The 25705-nt window shown below is 44.4% G+C and overlaps 1 protein-coding gene across 1 annotated transcript in view; it reads right to left on the bottom strand.

Moving 5' to 3' along the window:
* The window catches only part of GRB7 (growth factor receptor bound protein 7), a 218482-nt gene extending 201716 nt beyond the window's left edge, over positions 1-16766 (bottom strand). Inside the window, exon 1 of the mRNA XM_089674375.1 lies at positions 16398-16766. Within this exon, the coding sequence (XP_089530501.1) occupies positions 16398-16568 (171 nt within the window). The 5' untranslated portion in view covers positions 16569-16766. The remainder of the gene's footprint in view (positions 1-16397) is intronic.
* Between the last annotated feature and the right edge of the window lie 8939 nt (positions 16767-25705).

The following is a 25705-nucleotide window of genomic DNA, read 5'->3' as shown; positions in this document are numbered from 1 at the left end:
TTTTATACCAGCTGGTCAGTGTGTCATTCATGATATCCTTAGTGCACAAGGATTGTTTTTATTCTCATATTTATGTTAAGTGTTTTTTTTAACATACAATAAATTTTTTATAATTTAACATAAATACTACACTATGGGTATTCCTTTTTGCTCCACATCGAGCATTTAATTCCTCAGGACTACCAGGTGATTACTCCAAGGCCCAGAGATATATTCAGCTGATCCTGTTTTGGAACCTGTCTGCCAGAAGGAAGCCCCAGATGAGTTATCTTTCATCATAGAACCACCTGTTCGGAGCTTCCCTTCATCCACAGTCGGAGTGATCTTTGGTGTATGAGACACAAACGCACAATTTAAATTGTGCTTCCGGTGAGTGCGCAATTTATTCATTTCTTCTGCATATCGCCGGACTACATGCATCATAAAGATCTCATCGAGATACACTCATCTGTGTTTCTTTGATGACTGGACTGTACTGTGCATTTATATTGTGCGTTTTGTATTGTGAAGTGAAATTGTGTGAAACTTACGTCATTTCTTCCCCCCTGTTTTCAACCCTTGGGAGGATCACATATAGTGTGTTTGGTCACATATAATGCATGTGGTCCACATCCGTTGACATTTAAGTAAGGGATACTGCACCATCTTCAATACTGGTACAGTCATATAACATCAAGCGCTGCACTATTTATCTTATATTGTTTGTTTGAAGGTTGATGGTTTTCCTTTTTAGTGTATCAGCTGCTGTGTCGGTTAGCGCTCACTGAATCCCTCATTACCAAATGTAAAGGGACATTCTTCCTATCAACCCCCAATGTAAGGGGGCACTCTTCCCAAAGTCTACCAATGTAAGGGGTACTCTTCCAATTGACCACCAATGTAAGGCAGTATGCTGCCAGTTGACCACCAATGTAAAGGGGCACTCTTCCAATTGACCACCAATGTAAGGAGGCACCCTTCCCCTTGACCACCAATATAAGGGGGCACTCTTCCAATTGACCACCAATGTAAGGGGGCACTCTTCCAATTGACCACCAATGTAAGGGGGCACTATTCCTATTAACCACCAAAGTAAGGGTCCACTCTGCCCATTGACCACCAATGTAAGGGGGCACTGTTCTCATTGGCCACCAGTGTAAGGTAACACTCTTCTTACTGACCACCAATGTAAGGGAGCACTATTCTTATTGACCACCAAAGTAAGGGTCCACCCTGCCAATTGACCACCAATGTAAGGGGGCACTATTCCTATTGACCACCAATGTAAGGGTCCCCTCTGCCAATTGACCACCAATGTAAGGGGGCACTCTTCCCATTGACCACCAATGTAAGGGGGCACTTTTCCTATTGACCACCAATGTAAGGGTCCACTCTGCCAATTGACCACCAATGTAAGGGGGCACTGTTCTCATTGGCCATGAGTGTAAGGGAACACTCTTCCTATTGACCACCAATGTAAGGGGGCACTCTATCATTGACCATCAACACATTTTTACTGCCACTGACCACCAATGTAAGGGGATACCTATTTTCTTCTGTAAGGGGCACTTTACAGCAGACCATCAATTTAATGTAGCAAATTTTCCACTTACAACAAATGTAAGGGGACACTACACTGACCACCAATAAAATGAAGCTCATCTTTGACCAACAATATAAAGGGGCACTTCCCCAATTAATACTACTACAGTCAAGCACCTCTCCACTGACCATCAATATAAAGGGGCACTTTTCCAATTAATACTGGTACAGTCGAGCACCTCTCCACTGACCATCAATATAAAGGGGCACTTTTCCAATTAATACTGGTACAGTCGAGCACCTCTCCACTGACCATCAATATAAAGGGGCACTTTTCCAATTAATACTGGTACAGTCGAGCACCTCTCCACTGACCATCAATATACTGTAAGTGGGCACTTCTGGGGCTTTGCACTTTTAACACTGCTTTACATTATAGTCCAGAACATTCTGTTTTCTATGATGTGTTGTTCTTACACACTATAGGCCACTGCGGTATGTACCCCTAACTGGCGCATCTTGTATGCATTGCTTTACATTACATTTCCCATACGGCTGAACTCTGTATGCTGTAATGTACATTCATATTATTAGGAATAGCTTGTGGAAATTGGAAAGTCATCCTGTTCAGCACATGAGCGCACTTATGTTTGTATATATCATATTCCAAGGTCTGTGATGTCCCTGAACATAAAAAGGGGGTATTTATATCATACCTGCAGTATCCCTCTTTAGCCATTTGGAATGTTGAAGGAATTTTGTGTCTTGATTGACGGACTCGATGATTAAGCTGTGCATGAGTAAGTACACAGCAGGTACAGTAAACATGCCAACAGCTAATTAAACCATCTGACTGCTAGCTGTATATAGGCCTTGTTTTTCCGTAGAGGTCGTACCTTTAGGAGGATTGATACATTTAAACATATTGTAAAATGTTACTAAACCAAGTCCATTATTATTTTTAACAGCTACAGACACTTAGGTGTACTTAAAGTGTTACTAAATCCACAACAGTAAAATCAGTCTGTATATGCAGTAAAGCATGCTTGTTATACTCACTGTGGAACCTAAGGGGTACTCTGCATTGTGTAAAAAGGCCGCTTGATCCTATCTTCACTGTTCCTCCCCCTTTTCAAGCAGCCACCTCTTATCTCCTGATAAGACAGACTGAACTGTAGGCATTTGCACATGCTCAGTTTGGTGTGTATTGCTAGAGATACATTTTTTTTCTTGGGAGAGTGCATGTGATCAGCACAGGGCTAATAAGCACTGACCAGACAGAGGTCAGGAGTTTTGCATCCTCCTAGAGCAGAAAGAAAACTCCTCCAACAAGCTTTAGCTAGTGCTGAGCTGAACACTGATAGAAAAAACAAGACTGCTCTAACGGCTCATGAGAAAAGGTATTTAGCAGTTTATATTTACTAAACTAATTGCACTTCCATGTTCTGTGTACTGTGGAAGACCAGATATAGTGAATGCAGGGTCCTGGGAGACCGGATATAGTGAATGCAGGGTCCGGGGAGACCAGATATAGTGAATGCAGGGCCTGCGGAGACCGGATATAGTGAATGCAGGGTGCGGGGAGACCGGATATAGTGAATGCAGGGTGCGGGGAGACCAGATATAGTGAATGCAGGGTGCGGGGAGACCAGATATAGTGAATGCAGGGTGCGGGGAGACCAGATATAGTGAATGTAGGGTCCAGGGAGACCAGATATCGTGAATGCATGGTCCGGGGAGACCAGATATAGTGAATGCAGGGTCCGGGGAGACCAGATATAGTGAATGCAGGGTCCGGGGAGACCAGATATAGTGAATGCAGGGCCTGCGGAGACCGGATATAGTGAATGCAGGGTGCGGGGAGACCGGATATAGTGAATGCAGGGTGCGGGGAGACCAGATATAGTGAATGCAGGGTGCGGGGAGACCAGATATAGTGAATGCAGGGTGCGGGGAGACCAGATATAGTGAATGCAGGGTGCGGGGAGACCAGATATCGTGAATGCATGGTCCGGGGAGACCAGATATAGTGAATGCAGGGTCCGGGGAGACCAGATATAGTGAATGCAGGGTCCGGGGAGACCAGATATAGTGAATGCAGGGTCCGGGGAGACCAGATATAGTGAATGCAGGGTCCGGGGAGACCAGATATAGTGAATGCAGGGTCCGGGGAGACCAGATATAGTGAATGCAGGGTCCGGGGAGACCAGATATAGTGAATGCAGGGTCCGGGGAGACCAGATATAGTGAATGCAGGGTCCGGGGAGACCAGATATAGTGAATGCAGGGTCCGGGGAGACCAGATATAGTGAATGCAGGGTGCGGGGAGACCAGATATAGTGAATGCAGGGTGCGGGGAGACCAGATATCGTGAATGCAGGGTCCGGGGAGACCAGATATCGTGAATGCAGGGTCCAGGGAGACCAGATATAGTGAATTCAGGGTCCAGGGAGACCAGATATAGTGAATTCAGGGTCCTGGGAGACCAGATATAGTGAATGCAGGGTCCTGGGAGACCAGATATAGTGAATGCAGGGTCCTTGGAGACCAGATATAGTGAATGCAGGGTCCTGGGAGACCAGATATAGTGAATGCAGGGTCCTGGGAGACCGGATATAGTGAATGCAGGGTCCTGGGAGACCGGATATAGTGAATGCAGGGTCCGAGGAGACCGGATATAGTGAATGCAGGGTCCGAGGAGACCGGATATAGTGAATGCAGGGTCCGGGGAAACCGGATATAGTGAATGCAGGGTCCGGGGACACCGGATATAGTGAATGCAGGGTCCGGGGACACCGGATATAGTGAATGCAGGGTCCGGGGACACCGGATATAGTGAATGCAGGGTCCGGGGACACCGTATATAGTGAATGCAGGGTCCGGGGACACCGTATATAGTGAATGCAGGGTCCGGGGACACCGTATATAGTGAATGCAGGGTCCGGGGACACCGGATATAGTGAATGCAGGGTCCGGGGACACCGGATATAGTGAATGCAGGGTCCGGGGACACCGGATATAGTGAATGCAGGGTCCGGGGACACCGGATATAGTGAATGCAGGGTCCGGGGACACCGGATATAGTGAATGCAGGGTCCGGGGACACCGGATATAGTGAATGCAGGGTCCGGGGACACCGGATATAGTGAATGCAGGGTCCGGGGACACCGGATATAGTGAATGCAGGGTCCGGGGACACCGGATATAGTGAATGCAGGGTCCGGGGACACCGGATATAGTGAATGCAGGGTCCTGGGAGATCAGATATAGTGAATGCAGGGTCCTGGGAGATCAGATATAGTGAATGCAGGGTTCGGGGACACCAGATATAGTGAATGCAGGGTCTTGGGTGTAGTAACACTTTAAGAAGCATATATTAAGAACCCATTTTGGCTAAAATCATGAAACAGTAAAATCCATTAATCTAATATGTTTGCAGTACTAAAAGATATTTAGTTTTTGCTCTAATAGACTTTCTTCATATATACTGTATATACCATGATATGGGGTGGTTAGACTCAATGTGGTACAGTAGATGCGTTTTAGTGAGACATGTCAGTCCGAACTTGCGGCTTAAGGGCCTGGTAGCCCACTGTTATTAAAGCGAAGCTCCGGTCTCCCAAAAAACAATTAAAAGTCAGTAGCTACAAAGACTGTAGCTGCTGATTTTTAATATAAGGACACTTACCTGTCCAGGGATCCAGCAATGTCCTCACTCGAGCTGATTCTTCAATCGGCTTCAGGTGCAGGCTGCGGCATGTTCAGTAAGGGTTTCACAGCTGGTTATCTACTGCGCATGTGTGAGCTGCGCTGCGCTTTATGAATGGTCCCACAGTTTTCTGGGACCTGCAACCTGCGATGTGTCCAAGAAGGCTGCGGGGCGGAAGGGTGGGAGAGAACTTCTGGCTCAAATTGCCGTGGCGATCTGAACCAGAATGTGGGAGCCGATACCTGTCAAAAGCAGATACCCAGCTCACCCCCCCTAAAAAAAAGTGCCAAATGTGGCAGTGGGGGGATGCAAACAAGCAGAACGTCCTCTTTTGGGTGAAGTTCCAATGATTGCCCACACACGGGTAATCACAGCAAAACAATCAGCCAAAAATGCTAGCCCTCCTGGCTACACTTCAGCAGCACTGCTGCTATTAGGCCCGGTTCATACTACAAGCAGGCTGGTTGTGGGTGCAGGAATTGCACCTGCTCCTATACCTGCACCACCCGCAGCGCATTTCTTTTGCGAGACACGCGAATGAATGGCACCTCCATGTATCTCTACAGATGCATTTTTAAAAAGGTGCATGTACCTTTTCCTTGTGTGAAACGCAGGCACAGCAGACTATTCAAATGAATGGGCTGCCATGCCTGCGCAAACGTGGGCCGCATGGCCCGAACTAGTGTGAACTGGGCCTTAGTGCTGGTTCCTCAGACCATTGGCTCTGCAGGGTACCTTCACACCTAAGTATCATATTTTCAAGTGTTTTTGCTGGACGTTTTTTTCAGGCGTTTTCCAACTAAAAGGTGTGGAGTTCTGATGAAAAAGTGAAAAAATGCTCGAAAAAAAAAGCTCATGTTGTGCTTTTCAGGCATTTCCAAGTCTACGGGGGCAAAAATGCTCATGTAGTTTTTTTGAATAATCAGCATTTTGCTGCAAGCAACAAGACGCTCAGATGTGAACACAATAGGTTTTTGCTTGTTGTACGATTTTGAGCTTCGAGGTACAAGCTAAAAACGCTCAAGTGTGAACGGGGCTTCAAGCTCACTCAGCTTTGGTTGTAGCACCTCACTGAACAAGTCCACACCTGGCCTCTAAATAGGGTTCTCCAGCCCCCTTGAGCTTGTTTGCTCACTTCTCCAGAGACTTCCATGCTCCTTCCAGTACCCTGGACTTACTAGCGGCTTCAGTTTCCTCAGGCTCCCAGACTCTTGTAGCTATCCCAACTTTCCTAGTCCTTGGGCCAGGAATCTCCATCACAAGGGATGCAGTCTCCAGAAGGAACATCCAGCCCCCCTGACAGGGCTCTTTCTGCAAATGGCAGAAACTGCCCTGAGCCATTCTCAGGCTTGGTTTATAACGACCCCTCACACAGGCATCAGATATCTAGCAAAACGCAGACAAAGGATTAAAGGTTCAGTCCCACTCAAGATACTTTAAAACCTTCAGGACCTTCCAGGTCCCAATCTAGACGTATCAAACCTGTAGAAAACTTCCAACACAGTTTTCTCCACTCATAAAAAAACACACCAGAGCTTCTCAAACTGCAACTTTGAGAATCCTGTGTCATTTTCACATCCACTTCTTAATCTTACAGACAGGGGCGGACTGACAACTCATGGAACCCCCGGGCAATAGGGGATCATGAGGCCCCTGTGTCCATGCCCAAACTCAAAAAAGCCTATGAAAAAGGTACCAGGGGCATCTCATGGGGCCCCCTACTGACCCGGGCTCTCAGGCAGTGCCCCGAGTTTCCAAATGGTCAGTCCACCCCTGCTTACAGAGTATCATGGCCTTGCACCGTCACAATACACAAAAAAATACGTACACACACATTGACATTTCCACATCCACTTCCTAATCTAAAAAAAAATTAAAGGAACAGTTTGAAAACACATCAGATCTCAAAGGGGAATAATATCATGCTGGATATCTATACTGATATGGAATGGGTAATGTATTAATAACGTAAGGATGCCCCATCGTTTGATGAAAATGAAAAATTATCAACCTACAGAGAACTGAATTCAAAGACACCCCGAAAATCAAAGTAAAAAAATTATGCAGCAGGCTAGTCCATTTTGCTGAAATTTCATTGCAGGGGCTCAAAATGGTCCCCAGTAGTTTGTATGGCCCCCACGTGCTTGTATGCCTGCCTGACAACATCGGGGAATGCTCCTAATGAGACGACGAATGGTGTCTTGGGGTATTTCCTCCCAGATCTGGACCAGGTCATCACTGAGCTCCTGGACAGTCTGAGGTGCAAATCCAACCTCTATTGGATTTAGGTCAGGCGAGTGTGGGGGTCATTCAATGGTATCAATTCCTTCATCCTCCAGGAACTGCCTGCATACTCTTGCCACATGAGGCCGGGCATTGTCGTACACCAGGAGCAACCCAGGACCCACTGCACCAGTGTAAGATCTGACAATGGGTCCAAGGATTTCATCCCGATACCTAATGGCAGTTAAACTAAATCCATGGAAACAGCATGACAGCCAGGCCTTTTGCATTCTCAAAAATGATTAGCAAGGTCAGTTTCAATGCTCTTATGGTAGCTATACTTTAAAAAGTAAACTTCACATCAAAAATGGACCCTAATCTTGTTTGACCAAATTCCTGTATGGACAAAAATTCCTGGTATAACCCTTCCCACTAGAAAGGGTAGAAAGCATATAGGGGGAGATTTGCTAAAACTGGTGCACTCAAAATCTGGTGCAGCTGTGCATGGTAACCAATAAGCTTCTAATTTCAGCTTGTTCAGTTAGGCCTAGGTAATGAAGCTTGGAAGCTGACTGGTTTCTTTGCAGAGCAGCAACAGATTTTGCACTTCTCAGCTTTAGTAAATAACCCCCACAGTGTTCCCTTTTATAGAAATGTAGTGGTCTTATAACTGTAGCACCCTCTAGTGTGCTACTAGTGTTAGTGTAGGTATATTTATTGTGGCATGATGCATGGTAACTGTGTGAGTCTGTAATTAGGTCGGGTTACTGCGGGTCAGGCTAGGTGACTCAGCAGGATGGGACTCTAGCGCCTCCATTTGGTTCTGGAGGCCCACAGAAGCTTCCAGAAGCCAGTGGGCAGAAGGGGTAGAGACCTAAATCTGAATATTTATGGGAGTCTTACCAATCCCAGGTGAAGAGGCCCTGGTAGTGTGGTATGACTAGCCCATAAATATGGGAGAGCCATGCTAGCGGAGGAGTCGGGTGGAAAATGGGGTGCTGAGGAGGCTGTCGGTGGCCTTAGAAGGATCCCCCTAGATCTAGTGGGGGGTCTTTACCTCCAGGCTCGGCTTAGGCTGGCTTTGGGAGATCTCATCAACGGCGCAGTTTTAGGAGGAATATCACCTAAGGAATAGCAGGGAGCAAGGAGGACAGAGTGAGTACATCAGCACACCCTGGTATTCACAAGGGGAGAGACTGCCACATGTAGCAAGCTCACAAAGGACGGTCCTGTGCTTAACCCTTTATCCTTGTTCTGGGAGATCTTCAGAGCAGCCAGGAGGGCTGGTAGTGTCTGCAAGCTGTGGAGCTGAGAGCAGTTCTACAGGGGAGAGGAGACATCTTTGCATGTAGTTTGCAACAATCTGTTCTAACTTTCAAATGGGGCCTGAGAGTCCTTAGTTTGTAAGGAGCATTTGCTACTGATTGGTAAAGACTGACCACATCCAGGGAGAACAGTCCAGAATTTTGTCCAGGAAGTTGTCCCTGTGCATTGCTTCAGTCAAGTTGGGCATCCCATAATCCTTATTACACTATCCAAGTTATTTCCCCTAATAAAATGACAAAAAAAAACAAGCTCATGGACTGTTCACTGTCTGTGGATGCAAGTGTGGAAAATGTGTGTTGCCTGTCTACACAGAGCTTAGAGGGGACCCAAAACTCAATTGCCCTCAAGAGGGTAGTGCTACATAAATTAAAGTTCTTTATTTCCCAAGGCTGGGGTACTAACCTGTTGGAGTAATGCCCTGAGCAGTGACAGTTGTTCCTTAGGGGAAGAGGTATAAAAAGAAGTAGAAGCTGTTGACTTTTGTCATTTGCCTTTTGCAATCGCAACTAGCTCCCTCCCTTGTAGAGGTATTTTATGTGGTATGTCACCCCTTTTATAGGGGAACAGTTATGTGGAGTAGTTGTCTTATATGATTTTCTTCTAATAAGACTTGAGTTTTGATGGCAGAGCTCTGTTGGTTAATGGTAAATAATACTAACTGTTTTTTATTGTATTTATTCGGTTCTGTACAATTTTTTAAAAATGTAAAACAATAAACTGCTGCAGTCATTTCTATTGAACAAAAAAAAATTGTCATGGTTGTGTTTTATTACACATTTAGGTATGTTTTTACATGTTTGTCAGTTTTGGGGTATCAATTGCAGGATGGAACCTGTATCTCTCAACTCTGAGAAACGGATTTTACACTGAGTACAAAAATCCCATTTTCTTTCTAGTTCATTGAAGGACATATACATTAATTCAGAGATAATTAGAACGTCCAAAAGCATCCAAACTGAGCGGGTGCAGCAACAACAGAACACTAACAGGTCCATGCAACAAGAGATCTTGGGGCTGCCTGCAGCTCAAAGAGTCGTCTAAAGAACCTTACAACCAAAACTAATCTCAGATGAGGCCTTAACATCCATCTGGTAAAGCTTAGAGAATGGGCAAACAGAAGACCAGATGGCAGCCTTAAAAATCTGGAAAACAGTTGCCTGTCTTATTCAAAGAATGGGAGGCTAGTTGTGAGCTGGGTTGGTCAGTTGGTCCTCGCTTGCCGCATACATGACTGTAAGTCCTCAGGGTTCTTAGGCTATGCCAGGCAATATGGACAGTCACATGCCCTGAACATGGGGTACCTTTCTGTGCCCCGGGGCAAGGCCATGTTCAGGTGAAATCAACCTTAAGGCAGGCCCCTGACTTAGAGATGAGCCATGTACCACATGCAATGAAGGTACATAATGAGCCCCAGTAACACTTGTTGTCCTGTGTCACTGCACACCTTGCCTGTGAACTGTTGCATTTAGGAGGGACACCACTGAGCCTATGTCCACTCCCTCCATCTAGCGTACCTCTGCCACCCCACTCCCAGTGACAGAATGAAGTCCCATCGTGCACCTGTGTGGATCTCATGTGTGCACTTAACTAACTTCTTCTCTCCCATACCATTTGTTAAGGCTGTTGTCCTTGTAATACTGGTTCGGTTCCAGTTGCTTTGGTAAACCCACTGCTGGTTAGGAGGCCAGAACACTGACTTGCTTCATACCCTGTACGTGCCTAACTGACTCAAGTTAGTTTAGCTGCCAGTTTACATTCATGCACCCCTTCAGTAACTTCAGACCAGGCTTAGGAGAAGTTTAATAAATTTTACTGAGAGTTCCGCAGCAGAACATGATCAAACAAGTGCAAAAGTTCCCAATAGTCCTAACTGTTCTGGTTTGTGGCTGCCCAGGAATACCTTAGGTGATTGTCCACAACTGGTGGAAGTCCATACTTGGCAGTTCTCCAGATAGGTTGGCTTCTTTGGGTTAACTGCAGGGTTCAGCAGTCCCCCTCTGTAAAACAGCATCACATCATTCCCAACCTAGTACTCTAAAGCAATCCAGGATAAGGCACAGTTTCTAGCACACACAAAAGGTACACGGATGGCTCAGGGCTCCACACCCAGTACTTGGCCTTCCCAACTTATATTAGCAGCACAGGGCAGGTAGGCTAGGCCCAAACAGTCCGGGAATTAGAGCAGAACAATTCAACCCCTTCCACTTGCCTGGGTCAATCACAGCTTACTAAGTAAAGTAGACAACCTGCTACATAATCGCATCTGGAACAAGAATACAAGTGCTATGATCTGGCCCTTGATGGTACTCTGATGAACCAACTGTTCATCCAGACATGATTGCAAACACATTAGGATTTGTCCTTAATACTTATTTTTATTATTTAAGCATACAAAAATACATGCAATTCAATCAAAATAAATACTCCTATTAACAATGTACATCCTATACATTTACAGCAGTGCCTAGTTCACCCAATGGAAAAATGGTGTGGCATGGTACATCAGTAGGTACAAAGCTCAGGGAGTTATGGACTACAGAGAACACAGTCTAGTCGGGTGGTAAGGGGGTTATTGAGTCCAAGGATCCCAGGTCCTATTATGATTTTAGAGGAGCCCCTAGTAGTTAATGTATGTCCTTATTTCTTTGGATGAAAGCTTCTTTCCTTGCACCAAGAAATGTATGCCTTCCATGTGCAATAGTATACCTTGTGAAAAGTGAACCTCCTGGCTTTCAACACCATGGAACTCACTGATTCAGAGATATCAATGTCCCTCAAGACTTGGGCTTTAACAGCCATACCATTAAAGCCAGCAACTGTGATGCAGGATTATATCCTTGAGACAGAAGGTCCTGAAGATCTGGAGGAGCCCAGATTATCTGCTAAAAGTCTGATCAGGTCAGAATAGCACACTGACGTGGGCCAATCCGGAACTATAAGGATCACAGAAATACCCCTGGTCCTGTGGAGCAGATAAGTAAGTTTAGCTGATGCTGCTGCGAGGAAGAGAGAGAGCACTGCACATATGCAATGTTTTGAACATGGCAGAGCGCCAAGATTATATTACTGGAACCACAGTGAGAATCGCCTGCTTCTTAGTAAAAGACTCCTTTAAATGGGTATAATGCTGCCAAATGTTTGGGTGGTGCAAACAGCTTATCAAGAGTCTTTCAGCCCCCCTAAAAGGACATTTGGGACTAGCAAGTGTACTGGAAAGTGGGAATACTTTTGCCCTATGTGTGAAAAAAGCAGTGAAATAGTTCATGGAGCATGTTGCTGCATTCCAGTTTGCATGCTTGAGTTTTTGCATGCTTTCCGCGTTTGGGGTGCCATTAAGGCATGATGTGTGTTTCTGTGTGTGTTTCTGGCCTTAGGGCCTCCAAGGGATCCAACAATGGCACTAGTAGAAGCTGCAGGCCTGGGAAAAATGATGGTGGCATTCCTCAGGTGGACACCTGGTGGAGCTAAGGAAGACTCTGAGGACCCAAGTAGAGGGCAACATTCCAGGCTGTCGGTGTCAGGCCCAAAGCTGTAAGTGTACTGTGAAGCTGGATGGATCTGCAGTAGATTGTTTTTTAGGGAGTAGTGAAAGGAGTTTAGCAGGTGTTTGGGATGCGATACTGCTTCCTCTTGATGCCTATTTTTTTTTCTTTTTTTATGTTGTGGGACCATACTGCAACTGAGAGCCAAGTGTCTGATTTGTGGTTGCGACGCAGTGCTATTCACTTACATGGGAGATTTTGATACACGGTGGCAAAGCAACTGAAGGCTCCAAAGAGCATTGGGTGGGACAAAGTCTTTAGTACTGTGTCCAGGGTTTGCCTATTGCCTACAGTGTGCGTGAGTGCACAGGTGGTCAGGACCGTTGTAAGGCAGATCTGACCATAACTCAGGGGAGGTGGAGGTGGAATAGCAGTTGCTGCCATTTGGATTCAGAGACCTGTCAGGAGATCAGGAGACCTGGTTGTCTCTGTCTGAGACTGCATTCCTGGTGAGGGGAACTTATTGCCCAAAGGATGGGGAAGGTTGGGAAGGCTACACGGGCCTGGGACAAGAGGGGGTCTGGGAGACTGGGAAAGCTGAGGCGGCTAGCAAGTTCAAGGAGGGCTTGAGGAAATCCAGAAGACTTTGGGAGAGTGAGCAAACCCAGGGGGGCTGGAGAATCCTGTTAAGGCCAGGAGTAGGCTTGTGCCGCAAACAACTGCAAGTTGAAGCAGAGAGATCCTAAGAGCCAGGTGGCTCAGTATTTTTTTTTCATTTATTGTATTTCCTGGAGAAGAACCCTTGTGTGAACAATCCATGTGTGTATGACCTTTAATTTTTGTTCTTTTTAATAAAAATGGGCTGCCACGCCCATAAACCTAATAGTCGACTGTTGTGGACTGACTGAAAAACGCATTTACCACTGAGCTAACCATCCCCCATATCACTATATATATATATATATATATATATATATATATATAAATATATGTACTGTATTGCCAAAAGTATTGGGCCACCTGCCTTTACACACACATGAACTTTATTGGCATTCCAGTCTTAGTCCGTAGGGTTCACTATTAAGTTAGTCCACCTTTTGCAGCTATAACAGCTTCAACTCTTCTGGGAAGGCTGTCCACAAGGTATAGGAGGGTGTCTATGGGAATGTTTGACCATTCTTCCAGAAGTGCATTTGTGAGGTCAGGCATTGATGTCGGAGAAGGCCTGGCTTGCAGTCTCCACTCTAATTCATCCCAAAGGTGTTCTATCGGGTTAAGGTCAGTGCCAGTCAAGTTCCTCCACCTCAAATTCGCTCATCCTTGTCCTTATGGACCTTGCTTTGTCCACTGGTGGGCAGTCATGTTGGGAAAGGAAGGGGTCATTCCCAAACTGTTCCTACAAAGTTGGGAGCATGAAATTGTCCAAAATGTCTTGGTATGCTGACTCCTTAAGAGTTCTTTTCACTGGAACTAAGGGGCCAAGTCCAACCCATGAAAAACAACCCCACACCAAATCCCCCCTCCACCAAACTTTACACTTGGCACAATGCAGTCCAGCAAGTACCGTTCTCCTGGCAACCACCGAACCCAGACATGTCCATCAGATTGCCAGGCAGTGAAGCAGGATTCGTCACTCCAGAGAACACATCTCCACTGCTCTAGAGTCGAGTAGTGGCGTGCTTTACACCACTGCATCCTACACGTTGCATTGCATTTGGTGACGTAAGGCTTGGATGCAGCTGCTCAGCCATGAAAACCCATTCCATGAAGCTCTCTACACACTGTTGTTGTGCTAATCTGAAGGCCACATGAAGTTTGGAGGTCTTTAGCTATTGACTTTGCAGACAGTTGGCACTGTGCGCTTCAGCATGTGCTGACCCCGCTCTTTTTTTTAACTGGCCTACCACTTCATGGCTGAGTTGCTGTTGTTCCCAGTTGCTTCCACCTTGTTATAATACCACTAACAGTTGATTGTGGAATATTTAGTAGCAAGGAAATTTAATGGATGGACTTATTGCATAGGTGGCAACCTATCACGGTACCACGCTTGAATTCACTGAGCTCCTGAGAGCGACCCATTCTTTCACAAATATTTGTAGAAGCAGTCTGCATGCCTAGGGGCTTGATTTTATACACTTGTGGCCATGCAGGTGCTTGGAACACCCAAATCCAATGATTTGAAGAAGTATCCCAATACTTTTGGCAATATGGTGTATATTTAAGTAAAGGGCTAGACTCGATGGACCACTTAAGCTTTTTTCTGCAGTCACTGTTCTTTGTGACTACGTATATTAATTTTCCATGTTTGCTGTTCAAAACAAATCCTGTTACCAGACCATTAATTTTAACCAATCTTCTCAGAAGATTATATGTGCTTATAACTTTTCTTCACCTGTAAAATCCTTCCTTGTGTAGACATCCTAAAGCCCTGAGACTGTTGCTTGGTGCCACCATCTTGGAAATCATGTCCGCATGCATCCTGCAATTTTTATAGTTGGTGACAGGGACTCTTTAAAGTGTATCCAAAGCCAAAACTTCAAAACAGAAAGGGAGGGAGAATACAGCATTTTAGAGTTGTCACCAGAGCAAACAACAGATATCCAGTGACAACTGTCAAAGATGGGAATACCCCTCACTTTGAAGATATCTACCGTACTCTCCTTTCCTGTTGGCGACAGGAAGTGAATGGAAATTTTCCCTGCTAAACAACAAAAAACCCAAAAGCGGTTTTCCCTTTTCCTTATTCTAACCAAAATTATTTTTAAAAATAAGTTTTGGCTATACAGATTTTCCTCATACATATGAGTATAAAGTAAGATTTGAAAACTCCAGACATTCAGCATCCCTGCCAAGCTTTCAGGGAGGAGTATATCAAGAGAAACCACACTGTAAAGGCAAACTTGACCAAATGCAGCCATATTTTGACAGAATGGGCAGTCCCATACACATTGTGACATTACAATAAGGAACAGATTACTCTAAATCCAGGGGCGGACTGACCATTTGGAAACTCGGACACTGCCCGAGGGCCCGGGGTCAGTAGGGGGCCCCATGAGTACCTTTTTCATAGGCTTTTTTGAGTTTGGGCAAGGACACAGGGGCCCCATGACACCCTATTGCCCGGGGGCCCCATGAGTTGTCAGTCCGCCCCTGTCTATATCTAAACTATGAATTTGGTCAAAGACCATTCAAGTATGTCCAAGGGCAACCAAGACATTCACCAGCCAGCAGAGTGGTTTAGTGGTTGGTCTATTCTACCTTGTTGAACTGGGATCTCCAGTTTAAATCCTGGTCCTGACACCATCTGCATGGAGTTTGCATGTTCTCCATGTGCTTGCATGGGTTTCCTCCCACACTCCAAAGACAAGCTGGTAGGTTAATTGGCTTCTGTCCAAATTGGTCCTAGTTTGTGTTGTATAGGGACTAGAAGTTGTAAGCTCCTTGAGAACAGGAACTGATATGAATGCACAGCTGCCTAAACACCAGTAAAGTTTCATTGGACCAGTAAATTGTTTTCATTTTTGACTGTACTGGATGAAAAAATTTGAAGCAGCAAGATGCAATTTTTTCTCTCGTTTCTTATCCGAATGAACTAATTTCTAATAATATGAGGTTCACGTCGGCACTATAGATACCTGTAATAAATAATCTGGAACCTCCATGGAACATGTGGTCTGTGCAGGTGACAATGAAAAAGCTGGATGATAGCCATCCGCTCATATATGTGATTTCTGGCGATTTATATGAAACAAGAGACAGACAGAAAAAGTTATTCTCTTCAACACACCATTGGCAGTTAGCCAACTAGATCTTGTATTTGTACAGCTTGGACCTTGAAGAAGGGGGTACTTAGTGCAAATAAAAAAAGGATCATATACTGTACTCAACTGTTCTTCCAACTAGATCTGAATATTTTTTCTTTAATTTTGTCTTGTAATTGTTTCATTTATGGGCCCCTTTGAAAACAACCGAACCTGTTGGATCAAAAGCCACCTACAGTTTAAAGCAGCCCTGCACCCAACCGCCCATTACCACATGGCCGTCTTATTTATACAGCGACAATATGTCAACGGGAGATACAGAGAGCCTTCCAAAAATCGTTCCATGGGTTCCCAGGCCGCGTATTGCCCTCTTACCTTGTTCTCAATGAGCAGCTCGCAGACCCTCTTCTCGTTTTGGACTCTCTTCTTTCCATTTCTTCCCTGGAAACAACACAATAGCTGATCCAGGACATTCCTCCAACAAAACCTCCTGTTTCTTTGCCACCCAGCTGGGTGAGAAGTCCTCCTCTCCTCGCCCAAAAACATGGGGTAACTCTGCACCACTCCACCACCACCTCTGTCAGCCAAGTAAATTAAAAAAAGATTAAGCTTCTCAACATTTGCTTTCCATTGCTTTGTCAACTCGTGACTACGGGAGGAATAAGTCGCCGTGTCATTAAGTCCTAGAGGTTGCAGACACTGTATCCAAGAGTCAACCGGCTATAGAGGTCCCCCCCCCCACCCCACCCAGTTGCTGTACCCAGCAATCTGACAGTGTCCTATCTCCCCCTTGTTCTGCCTGCTTACGCCTGGGACTTTGCAGTGACGACGAGTCTCAGTTGTTGACACAAATCACACACATAGTGATAGCAGACAGAGTCCAGGCAGTCCAAAATATTCTGCTCCCCACGTGGACACTGTCGTCCTTCGCAATAGTTTGGCCCTCACGTCTGCAGCAGGGATCAGCTTAGATTGTCAGCTCTTGCTAGCACCGTTTCTCCCCTCCTTTCTTGATTCCTTTTAATTAACCCTTTCCCTGCTCGATAGCCCTTCCAAGCTTTGCGCTCCCTTTAACTGCGAGCAGTACAAAGTGCTGCGTAAGAACTAATCTTGCCAGCCTTTCAGACTTTTATCTTCAGACTTTATAGATCTGGGTCTTATCTAGTGATTTTGTTAAAGCTTAGCTAAGAGGACGAGCGGTTACGGGAAAACAGCGATGGTGCCAAGTTTTTGGTATTAGCGTTCACTGACTGTTTTTCAGTTTGAGCTTCGGCATTATCAGATATCATCTAATTACAAGAGACGTGCATTCATACCTGAATCTTGATGGGCTTTGTGTGTTTCTTCCAGTAATCCAGCACCAAACAACTCCTGCACTTTGCCCCTGTGCATGAACTTCCTGTATTATAGACCAGTCACTGCTGCTCTCTTACCTCGTGTGGATTAACTGGTCTTGTATCCGCCCCTTCCTGTAGTTGTCAGCAGGCAGCCAGTAGTGGGTGGGGCCTGCTGAGCCCCTCCCACAACTTTGCTCTCTGCACCGACTGTGTACAGCACAGTGATGATGTCACTGCTACTTTTACAAGGTAACAACTGGGTTTGCAAAGAGACTTGATACACACAAAGTGGATTTATTTCCATTATAGCTATGGAGGAATATATTTAACCCTTTGAGGACCGTAAGATTTTGGAACGCCAAAAGAATCAATTTTTTTGTTTTTAAACTTCGTACACTTCAGTTGCTGTAACTAAGCCATTTCATGAAATAATTGGCAAAACGCTAGATCCATTTGTTGTTTGTTGATAAGAACTAACATTTTGACTCAAACGGAAAAAAAAAAAAGAGTTTTATGTTCTTAATCAGATGATACACGTAATTAAAAACATGGAACAAATACGTCCCTTGGTTCTCAAAGGGCTAACCGCTTTCCCGTCGCCCTGTAGCAGCAGGGGGTGCGCAAAATCACAAATATATACGTGATTTTGGATTTTCAGGTAGGGGGCGCTCACGCCCTACCCGTGCCGCTATTCACGGCCTCGGCTGTCAATCACCGGTTCCTGGCCTGTGATTACTCGCCGGCACCCAGCCTAGTGATCGAGGAGCATTACCGTCGAGGGAGAGAAATGTAAGTAAACAATACAATTCTCTGCCCTGTTAGCTCCTGCACACTGCTATGCATGGCTTTGCATGGCAGAGTCATGCAAAGCAGTGTGCTTACAGTGAAGAACAAACACACAGCACACAGTTAACCCTTTGATCGCCCCAGATGTTAACCCCTTCTTGCCCAGTGCCATTAGTGTCTGCTTTTTATTTGCACTGATCACTGTATTGGTGTCCCTGGGGATGTCAGTGACACCAAGTCAGTTCCCCCCAGTGTCAGAATGTCCCACAGTCCCGCTATAAGTCATTGATCACCACCAATACTAGTACAAATAAAAATTCCAGTATATATACCGCCATTTGTAAACACTATAACTTTCACGTAAACGAATTAATTTACACGTATTGGGATTTTTTTTAGCAAAGACATGTCGCAGAATACATTTTGCTCTAAATTTATGACAAATGTGTGTTCTTTGTTTTGTTTTTTACTGGACATGTTTAATTGCAAAAAGTCAAAAATATGGTTTTTTTTCTTATAATTGACGGCCTTTTTTTTTATAGCGCAAAAAATAAAAAACGCACAGGCGATCAAGAGAGCTCTATTCGTGGGGATAAAAGGACCTAAATTTCATTAGGTGCAGCGTTGCATGACTGTGCAATTGTCAGTTTAAAAAGTACAGCGCTGTGACACAAATATTGGCCTGGTCAGGAAGGGGAAGAATCCTCTGGAAGGCAAGTGGTTAAATAAATGTTTTCGTGCCTGGAGCTTTAAAACTAAATTAAATTCTGGTTAAAAAAAAAACCAAAAAACAAATATGTATTAACTCAAAAAGTTCCTTCAATTGTTTCAGGCACCTCGTGCTTCCCAATGAGTACCATTCATATCTGTGCGTCTTCAAGTCGCAGCAGTTCCTGTACTGCTTTTGGTCCGACTTTCATGTAACTTGAGGGCCAAAGACTTCAATGTAAACCCTTCAAAGTCGCATGACTGAATGATACACATGCGACTTTGTAGAGCACAAACAGGGGCGGACTGACAACTCATGGGGCCCCCGGGCAATAGGGGATCATGGGGCCCCTGTGTCCTTGCCCAAACTCAAAAAAGCCTATGAAAAAGGTACCAGGGGCATCTCATGGGGCCCCCTGCTGACCCCAGGTCCTTGGGCAGTGCCTGAGTTTCCAAATGGTCAGTCCACCCCTGAGCACAAACAATCATCCTTGGTCAAAGCCAAAGTCACATCAAAGTCCAATTAAGTCGCACTGTAAAGTCGCAATGAAAATCACACCATTTTTAATTTGCACAAGTGTGAATAGAGCATTAGGCCTCCTCCAAATCTCCAGATTCCTTTTTTTCTGTTGCTGTGATCTGACTGCCTGTTAAATGGTGGCTACATTTGTTCTCCAATGTCCCACTGTAGCCACCCTCTCTTGCTTGCTCCTGAGGTGGACTGTGTATTCTGGGATTTGTAGCATGTATAGAGAAGCACACATGACCACAACTAATGCGCACTGCTTTTCCAAACAAATCAGAGTGAGAAGGAAAATGAGAGGTCCGGGAGCTCACAAATGATGTTACAAGGAGGCAGAAAAACACAGAAACAAATTCATAAAAAATAGATTACTGAGCCATTAAAATGGAACTGCACCACAAACCAAAAATGCTATATAATTCATTTTTAATATTCAAAACAAACTCCTCCATCCATTCATGTCTCCATGCTTTATTTTGCTGAGAAATCATTTTGAAAAACACCATTTTTAGATTCCTAGATTATTCATATAGCAGTTACTTCCTGGAATCCATCTGTACTTATCTCAGGCATTGGCTGAGCTGCGAACCATCCTCTCCTGAAGACTCCTGGGATGTATGACAAGAAGTTAATTGCATCACAGTAGCTTTCTCGAGTCTTTCCTTGGAGTTTACCCCGCCACAATTTCACTTACACCACTCAAGTCTTCTAAGACGTCTCTATCACAAACCTTTAGCCATGCACATGGTGAACTCTGCCAGGCTATGTGTCCCTGTCCACTGGAGATCCAACATCTCACCTACTGTTAGGGAATGGTTTACCCACTGTGATAAAATATATGCCAAGGAGGAACCGATTCACATCTCTCAGGATAGAATCTCACAATTTCACAAAATGTGGGCGAGCTATCTGCATTATCAGACTACAACTGAATACCATGTGGCACTTCTGGTGCAATGGCTACCCAAGAGGGCTATTATGAGTAGTCAATATGTGGTTGCTCATTGCTTCCAGGCGCATATCAATACCTTACTTCCCAGGAGGTGACAGCACTGTCATTTAATACCCCTTATCCCCCCCCCCTTTTTTTTTTCTCTTTTCTCCACTTTTTCCTTTCCCTCCTCCTCTTACTTTTGGTCCCCCCTTTCTCTGTTGGTATATCCTTCTTTTTCTCCTTTCATGGTCTCTGACAGCCAGGGGCAGACTGACCATTCGGGTACTTAGGCACTGCCCGAGGGCCCAGGGTCAGTAGGGGGCCCCATGAGATGCCCCTAGTACCTTTCAAAGGCTTTTTTGGGTGTGGTTTTAAGTGTGGGTGAGGACACGTGGGCCCCATGATCCCCTATTGCCAAGGGGCCCCATGAGTTGTCAGACCGCCTCTGCTGACAGCTTACAACAGCGTTCTTTTATTATTTTGGTAGCATAGTCAGGTAACCTTATGGTAGTAATACCTATATGATTGTACAACATATTCACCACTGATATTACGGTCTTTGGGTATACATATTGCTTTTTGGATTTGTAAACAATGCTGTGGAATCCTGTGTACGTTTGTGTTTCGGGGCTAATATTCACCTTTTTTTTATGTACAGTATGTGGGATCTCTGCGTAGCACACATTTCCTTTTTCAGGCATTGTTTTGGTGTGCATTTATGAATATGGTGCCTGGATTCTGATATGCTTGATATGTGTTATTTGTATTTCTTAGTAAACTTCTAATGGAAAAACAAAAAAAGGTTCAAGACATCCCAATGGTTTTCCCAATTATTCAAGGCATCCAAGTGATTGTCCTAATGGTTCAAGGCATCCCAGTGGTTAAAGGCGTCCTAGTGGTTGTCCTTATGATTCAAGGCTTCCCAATGCTTCCCCCAATCGTTCAACGCATACCCAATGGTTGTCCCAGTGGTTCAAGGCGTCCTAGTGGTTGTCCTTATGATTCAAGGCTTCCCATTGCTTACCCCAATCGTTCAACGCATACCCAATGGTTGTCCCAGTGGTTCAAGGCGTCCTAGTTGTTGTCCTTATGATTCAAGGCTTCCCATTGCTTACCCCAATCGATCAACGCATACCCAATGGTTGTCCCAGTGGTTCAAGGCATCCCGGTGGTTCAAGGCATCCTAGTTGTTGTCCTTATGATTTAAGGCTTCCCAATGCTTATCCCAATCATTCAACGCATACCCAATGGTTGTCCCAATGGTTCAAGGCATCCCAGTGGTTCAAGGCATCCTAGTTGTTGTCCTTATGATTCAAGGCTTCCCAATGCTTCCCCCAATCGTTCAACGCATACCCAATGGTTGTCCCAGTGGTTCAAGGCATCCCAGTGGTTCAAAGCATCCTAGTGGTTGTCCTTATGATTCAAGGCTTCCCAATGCTTATCCCAATCATTCAATGCATACCCAATGGTTGTCCCAATGGTTCAAGGCATCCCAGTGGTTCAAGGCATCCTAGTTGTTGTCCTTATGATTCAAGGCTTTCCAATGCTTATCCCAATCATTCAACGCATACCCAATGGTTCAAGGCATCCCAATGGTTGTCCCAATGGTTCAACTCAATTCGTGGATGCATGTCAAGGAGCATTCATTTACTGGAGTGATCATACTCTGGTCAACATTCCAACAGCCATCAGACACTCCTAGCTTCTATTACTTTCAGTCCTGTGATTTCTTTTAGGGCAGTCAGGGCCTCTCTGCTCACTATCCCATGTAACAAGAGAACAAGCAGACAGAAAAAGAGCAAAACTAAAAGTAATTGTGTCCAACTGCCAGGGAAAGTGATACACATTGTTTGCACAGCTGCCTTGGAATTGTGATAAAGAATTAATAGAGTATTTGTTAAATTGCACACTTACATGTGTAGGTGTGAGCAATAACTAAGCTGTCTCCAGGTGTTACAGGGGGAACACAGGCATCTGATACTCTCTTCCAGTGAAAGGACTTTGTGAAACAGATAAGAACAATTGTAAACCTGTCAAAGGGTGTAAATTATCCCTGCAGTGGAGATAAACACAGCAAGTCTAACTGAATGCAGAAACCTAAGCGCTGATGTCATCCTGGAATGGTATTACACTACCTGTTCTGCCTGGCAGAATAGCTTTCAGCGACTGGATATTACAATGGAACTGATACCAAAACCTGAAACTAAGATAATTTGAACTTTTTACGGCACCAATCTAATATCATGTTTCATTCACTTGCTGTAAGCTAGAACATTCAAAAAACAAAATGGGATTAGCATCTATGGGCCATATTTGCATGATCTGGATCGTTCAAGATTTGGATTTGCTCCTTCTGGTGGCTTTTGGTAGATTACATTTAGCATCATTGACAAAACAGTTTACAGAGAATAACACATAGAGGTGTATTTATTAAAAAAAAATCTGCATGGCTGTTCATCTACAGTATTAAAACTGTGTGAGGGGGAAAATTGAATGTTCTCAGGCTATATTCTCTGCACATGGAGGATGTGTAAATAGGGAACATACCATAACATGACCACTAGATGGGGCTTACTATCAAAGGAAATAAGTATGCTCCTCACTTCTGTCTAGTGTCCATAATACCCATGATGTGGTATTTTCTGCATTCACACAATCGATCTTGCCCCATTCACACAAAACCATTTTACATGCAGTTTCAATGGATGAACAGCTGTGCAATTTTTTTTTTAAATACACCCCAGTGTAGGCAAATATTAAAAAAAAAAATAACATACTTTAATGTAGTTGTGTATTCCTTTAAAATAGTTACATGATTTTTTACATACAGCTAAAATCAGCCTCCTGTCATCACCTGCACAGAAGCACATAGACTAATGCAGGCCATAGATGGGTCGAAAATCGGACGATTTTTCGGCCAAAAATAAAATCGGCCGATTTTCGGATCGTTAGTGGACTATTTGTTTGGCCGTTTTTCGGTATTTTGGCAGATTTTTTTTATCGGTAAAGTTGAAAAAAAACGGCCGATTTTGCCGATCGGCCGATTTTCGCAGCAATGATGGGCAAATCGCCCGATTTTTTACCGATAAAAAATCTGCGCATGAGCAGTGACCTGCAAGAGGAAGACAAAAAGAAGAAGAAGAAGAGGATGATGATGAAGAAGAAGATGAGGATGATGATGATGAAGAAGAAGAGGATGATGATGATGAAGAAGATGAGGATGATGATGATGATGATGAAGAAGAAGAAGAAGAGGATGATGATGATGAAGAAGAAGAGGATGATGATGATGAAGAAGAAGAAGAGGATGATGATGAAGAAAAAGAAGAAGAAGAGGATGAAGAAGAAGAAGAAGAGGATGAGGATGATGATGATGAAGAAGAAGAAGAGGATGATGATGATAAATAAGAAGAAGTAGAAGAGGATGATGATGAAGAAGAAGAAAAAGAAGAAGAAGTAGGATGAAAATAAGAGGAATTCCAGTCCAGCAAAAAGTGTCCCTGCAGAGAGCTCCACTATTTCTTTGACAGTTCTTTGACATTTATAGCGATTGCAACAATGTATCTATTTGTTTCCGAATAAAAACATCTGTATCCTAAATGGATACAAATAGATACAATGTTGCAACCGCTGTAAATGTCAAGGAACTGTCAAAGAAATAGCGGAGCTCTCTGCAGGGACACTTTTTGCCGGCTGTAGACGGGATGAAAATCGGCCGATTTTTTTTTACCATTGATGGTAACGTCGGCCGCTTGAACGACCGATTTTTCGTTTTTTAAAAGAAAAATCTGCCATTTTTCTCCCCGTCTATGGCCTGCATAAGTGGGAGGGGCAGCATTGAAAACTAATTAGGCACTGCTACATGCACATGTGCTGTTAGGGAACCTGCTGACAGAAGACTGAGAATTCAAGTCAAGTCAGTTCCGCTCTACTGAGAGATGGGGTGGTGGTTACAGTGCTTTGCTGTAGCTTCCCCATAGAACTACCACAAATTGGGCATTGGTCTGGGAAGGAGCTTACAGAAAGTAGAAATGAAATGACCACAGATCAGAATGGGGTCATAAGGTGACTATACATTTTCTACATTACTCCAGCACATACAAACCATTGTCATAACCTCTGTATTCTTCTTCTGCTTCCCTGCATTGCCATTTCATATCTTCTGTACGGTGCTCTAGCACATAATCGCCTTCATCATACTCTTCAGCATACACTGCCCATTGTCATACCCTCCAGGACATACTAACCACTGTCATACCCTCCAGGACATACTGCCCATACTGTCCAGGACATACTGCCCACTGTCATACCCTCCAACACATACACCAAGACATACTGCCCATTGTCATACCCTCCAACACATACACCAAGACATACTGCCCACTGTCATACCCTCCAACACATACACCAAGACATACTGCCCACTGTGATACCCTCCAACACATACACCAAGACATACTGCACACTGTCATACCCTCCAACACATACACCAAGACATACTGCACACTGTCATACCCTCCAACACATACACCAAGACATACTGCCCACTGTCATACCCTCCAACACATACACCTTATTGCCCTATGCACCATATTCCCTCATCATACCCTCTGAAACGCATTTATTCGGCATAAACTTGTTTTTGCCAGGCATTTTTTTTTTTTTACAAACCATAACATTTGCAAGGCCTTGAACCATGACCAAAACACGCTTAGAACTTTTCGATAATCCAGTCCATTTGCTATAAAAGAGAACAACTGAGCAGCCCTAGTGACAGTATATTGAAGCTGTAGGGAGAATATAGGGGATGAAAATATAGGGGATGAAAATATAGGGGAAAATGAGAGAGATAGATTAAGGTCAGTTAGCAAAGTGCATATTACCTTTGTGAATTGCAATGGTGAAGTCTAGTTTGTTCTCCACCCTCTCTGTGGCCTGTAGTTGCAGTATTTTAAAAGATAAAAAGATAAAAAACAGTGCAAAAACAAAATGCACCTAAACCAGCTCACATTATTACCACTCACATTCATTGCACCCCTTTGTGCCCGTAGCAAAAAAAAAAAGTTGGGCATATACCATGGTAGCACCCTCCTAGTGTAGGTAGCTAGGTAAGTTTATTTTTTGGCCATTCTGTAATTAAGGGACTGGTGATTTCTTGGCCTGGTCTGTTCAGGGTTTCACAGGTTGGAAGTTTGATTGCTTCCCTCTGCCTCTAGAAAAAGTTTTTAGAGCTTAGGGATGGAGAATTCAAATAACCAGCCTGAATATGGAACAGAACCTAGCCAATTCCTGGGGAGGTGTGCCAAAATGGTGTCTGGGGAAGCTGATAAATAGTGAAAAGTGCTTTCCTGGACTTTGCAGTGTTAGCGAAGTTCCACTGGTTACCTACAGCTGT

This window comes from Staurois parvus, unplaced genomic scaffold, assembly GCF_062004578.1.
Source record: "Staurois parvus isolate SC_StPar_1 unplaced genomic scaffold, SC_StPar_1.0 ptg000151l, whole genome shotgun sequence".
NCBI lineage: Eukaryota > Metazoa > Chordata > Amphibia > Anura > Ranidae > Staurois > Staurois parvus.
The sequence above is the reverse complement of the archived record's forward strand: the minus strand, read 5'-3'. Positions and strand labels throughout refer to the sequence as shown.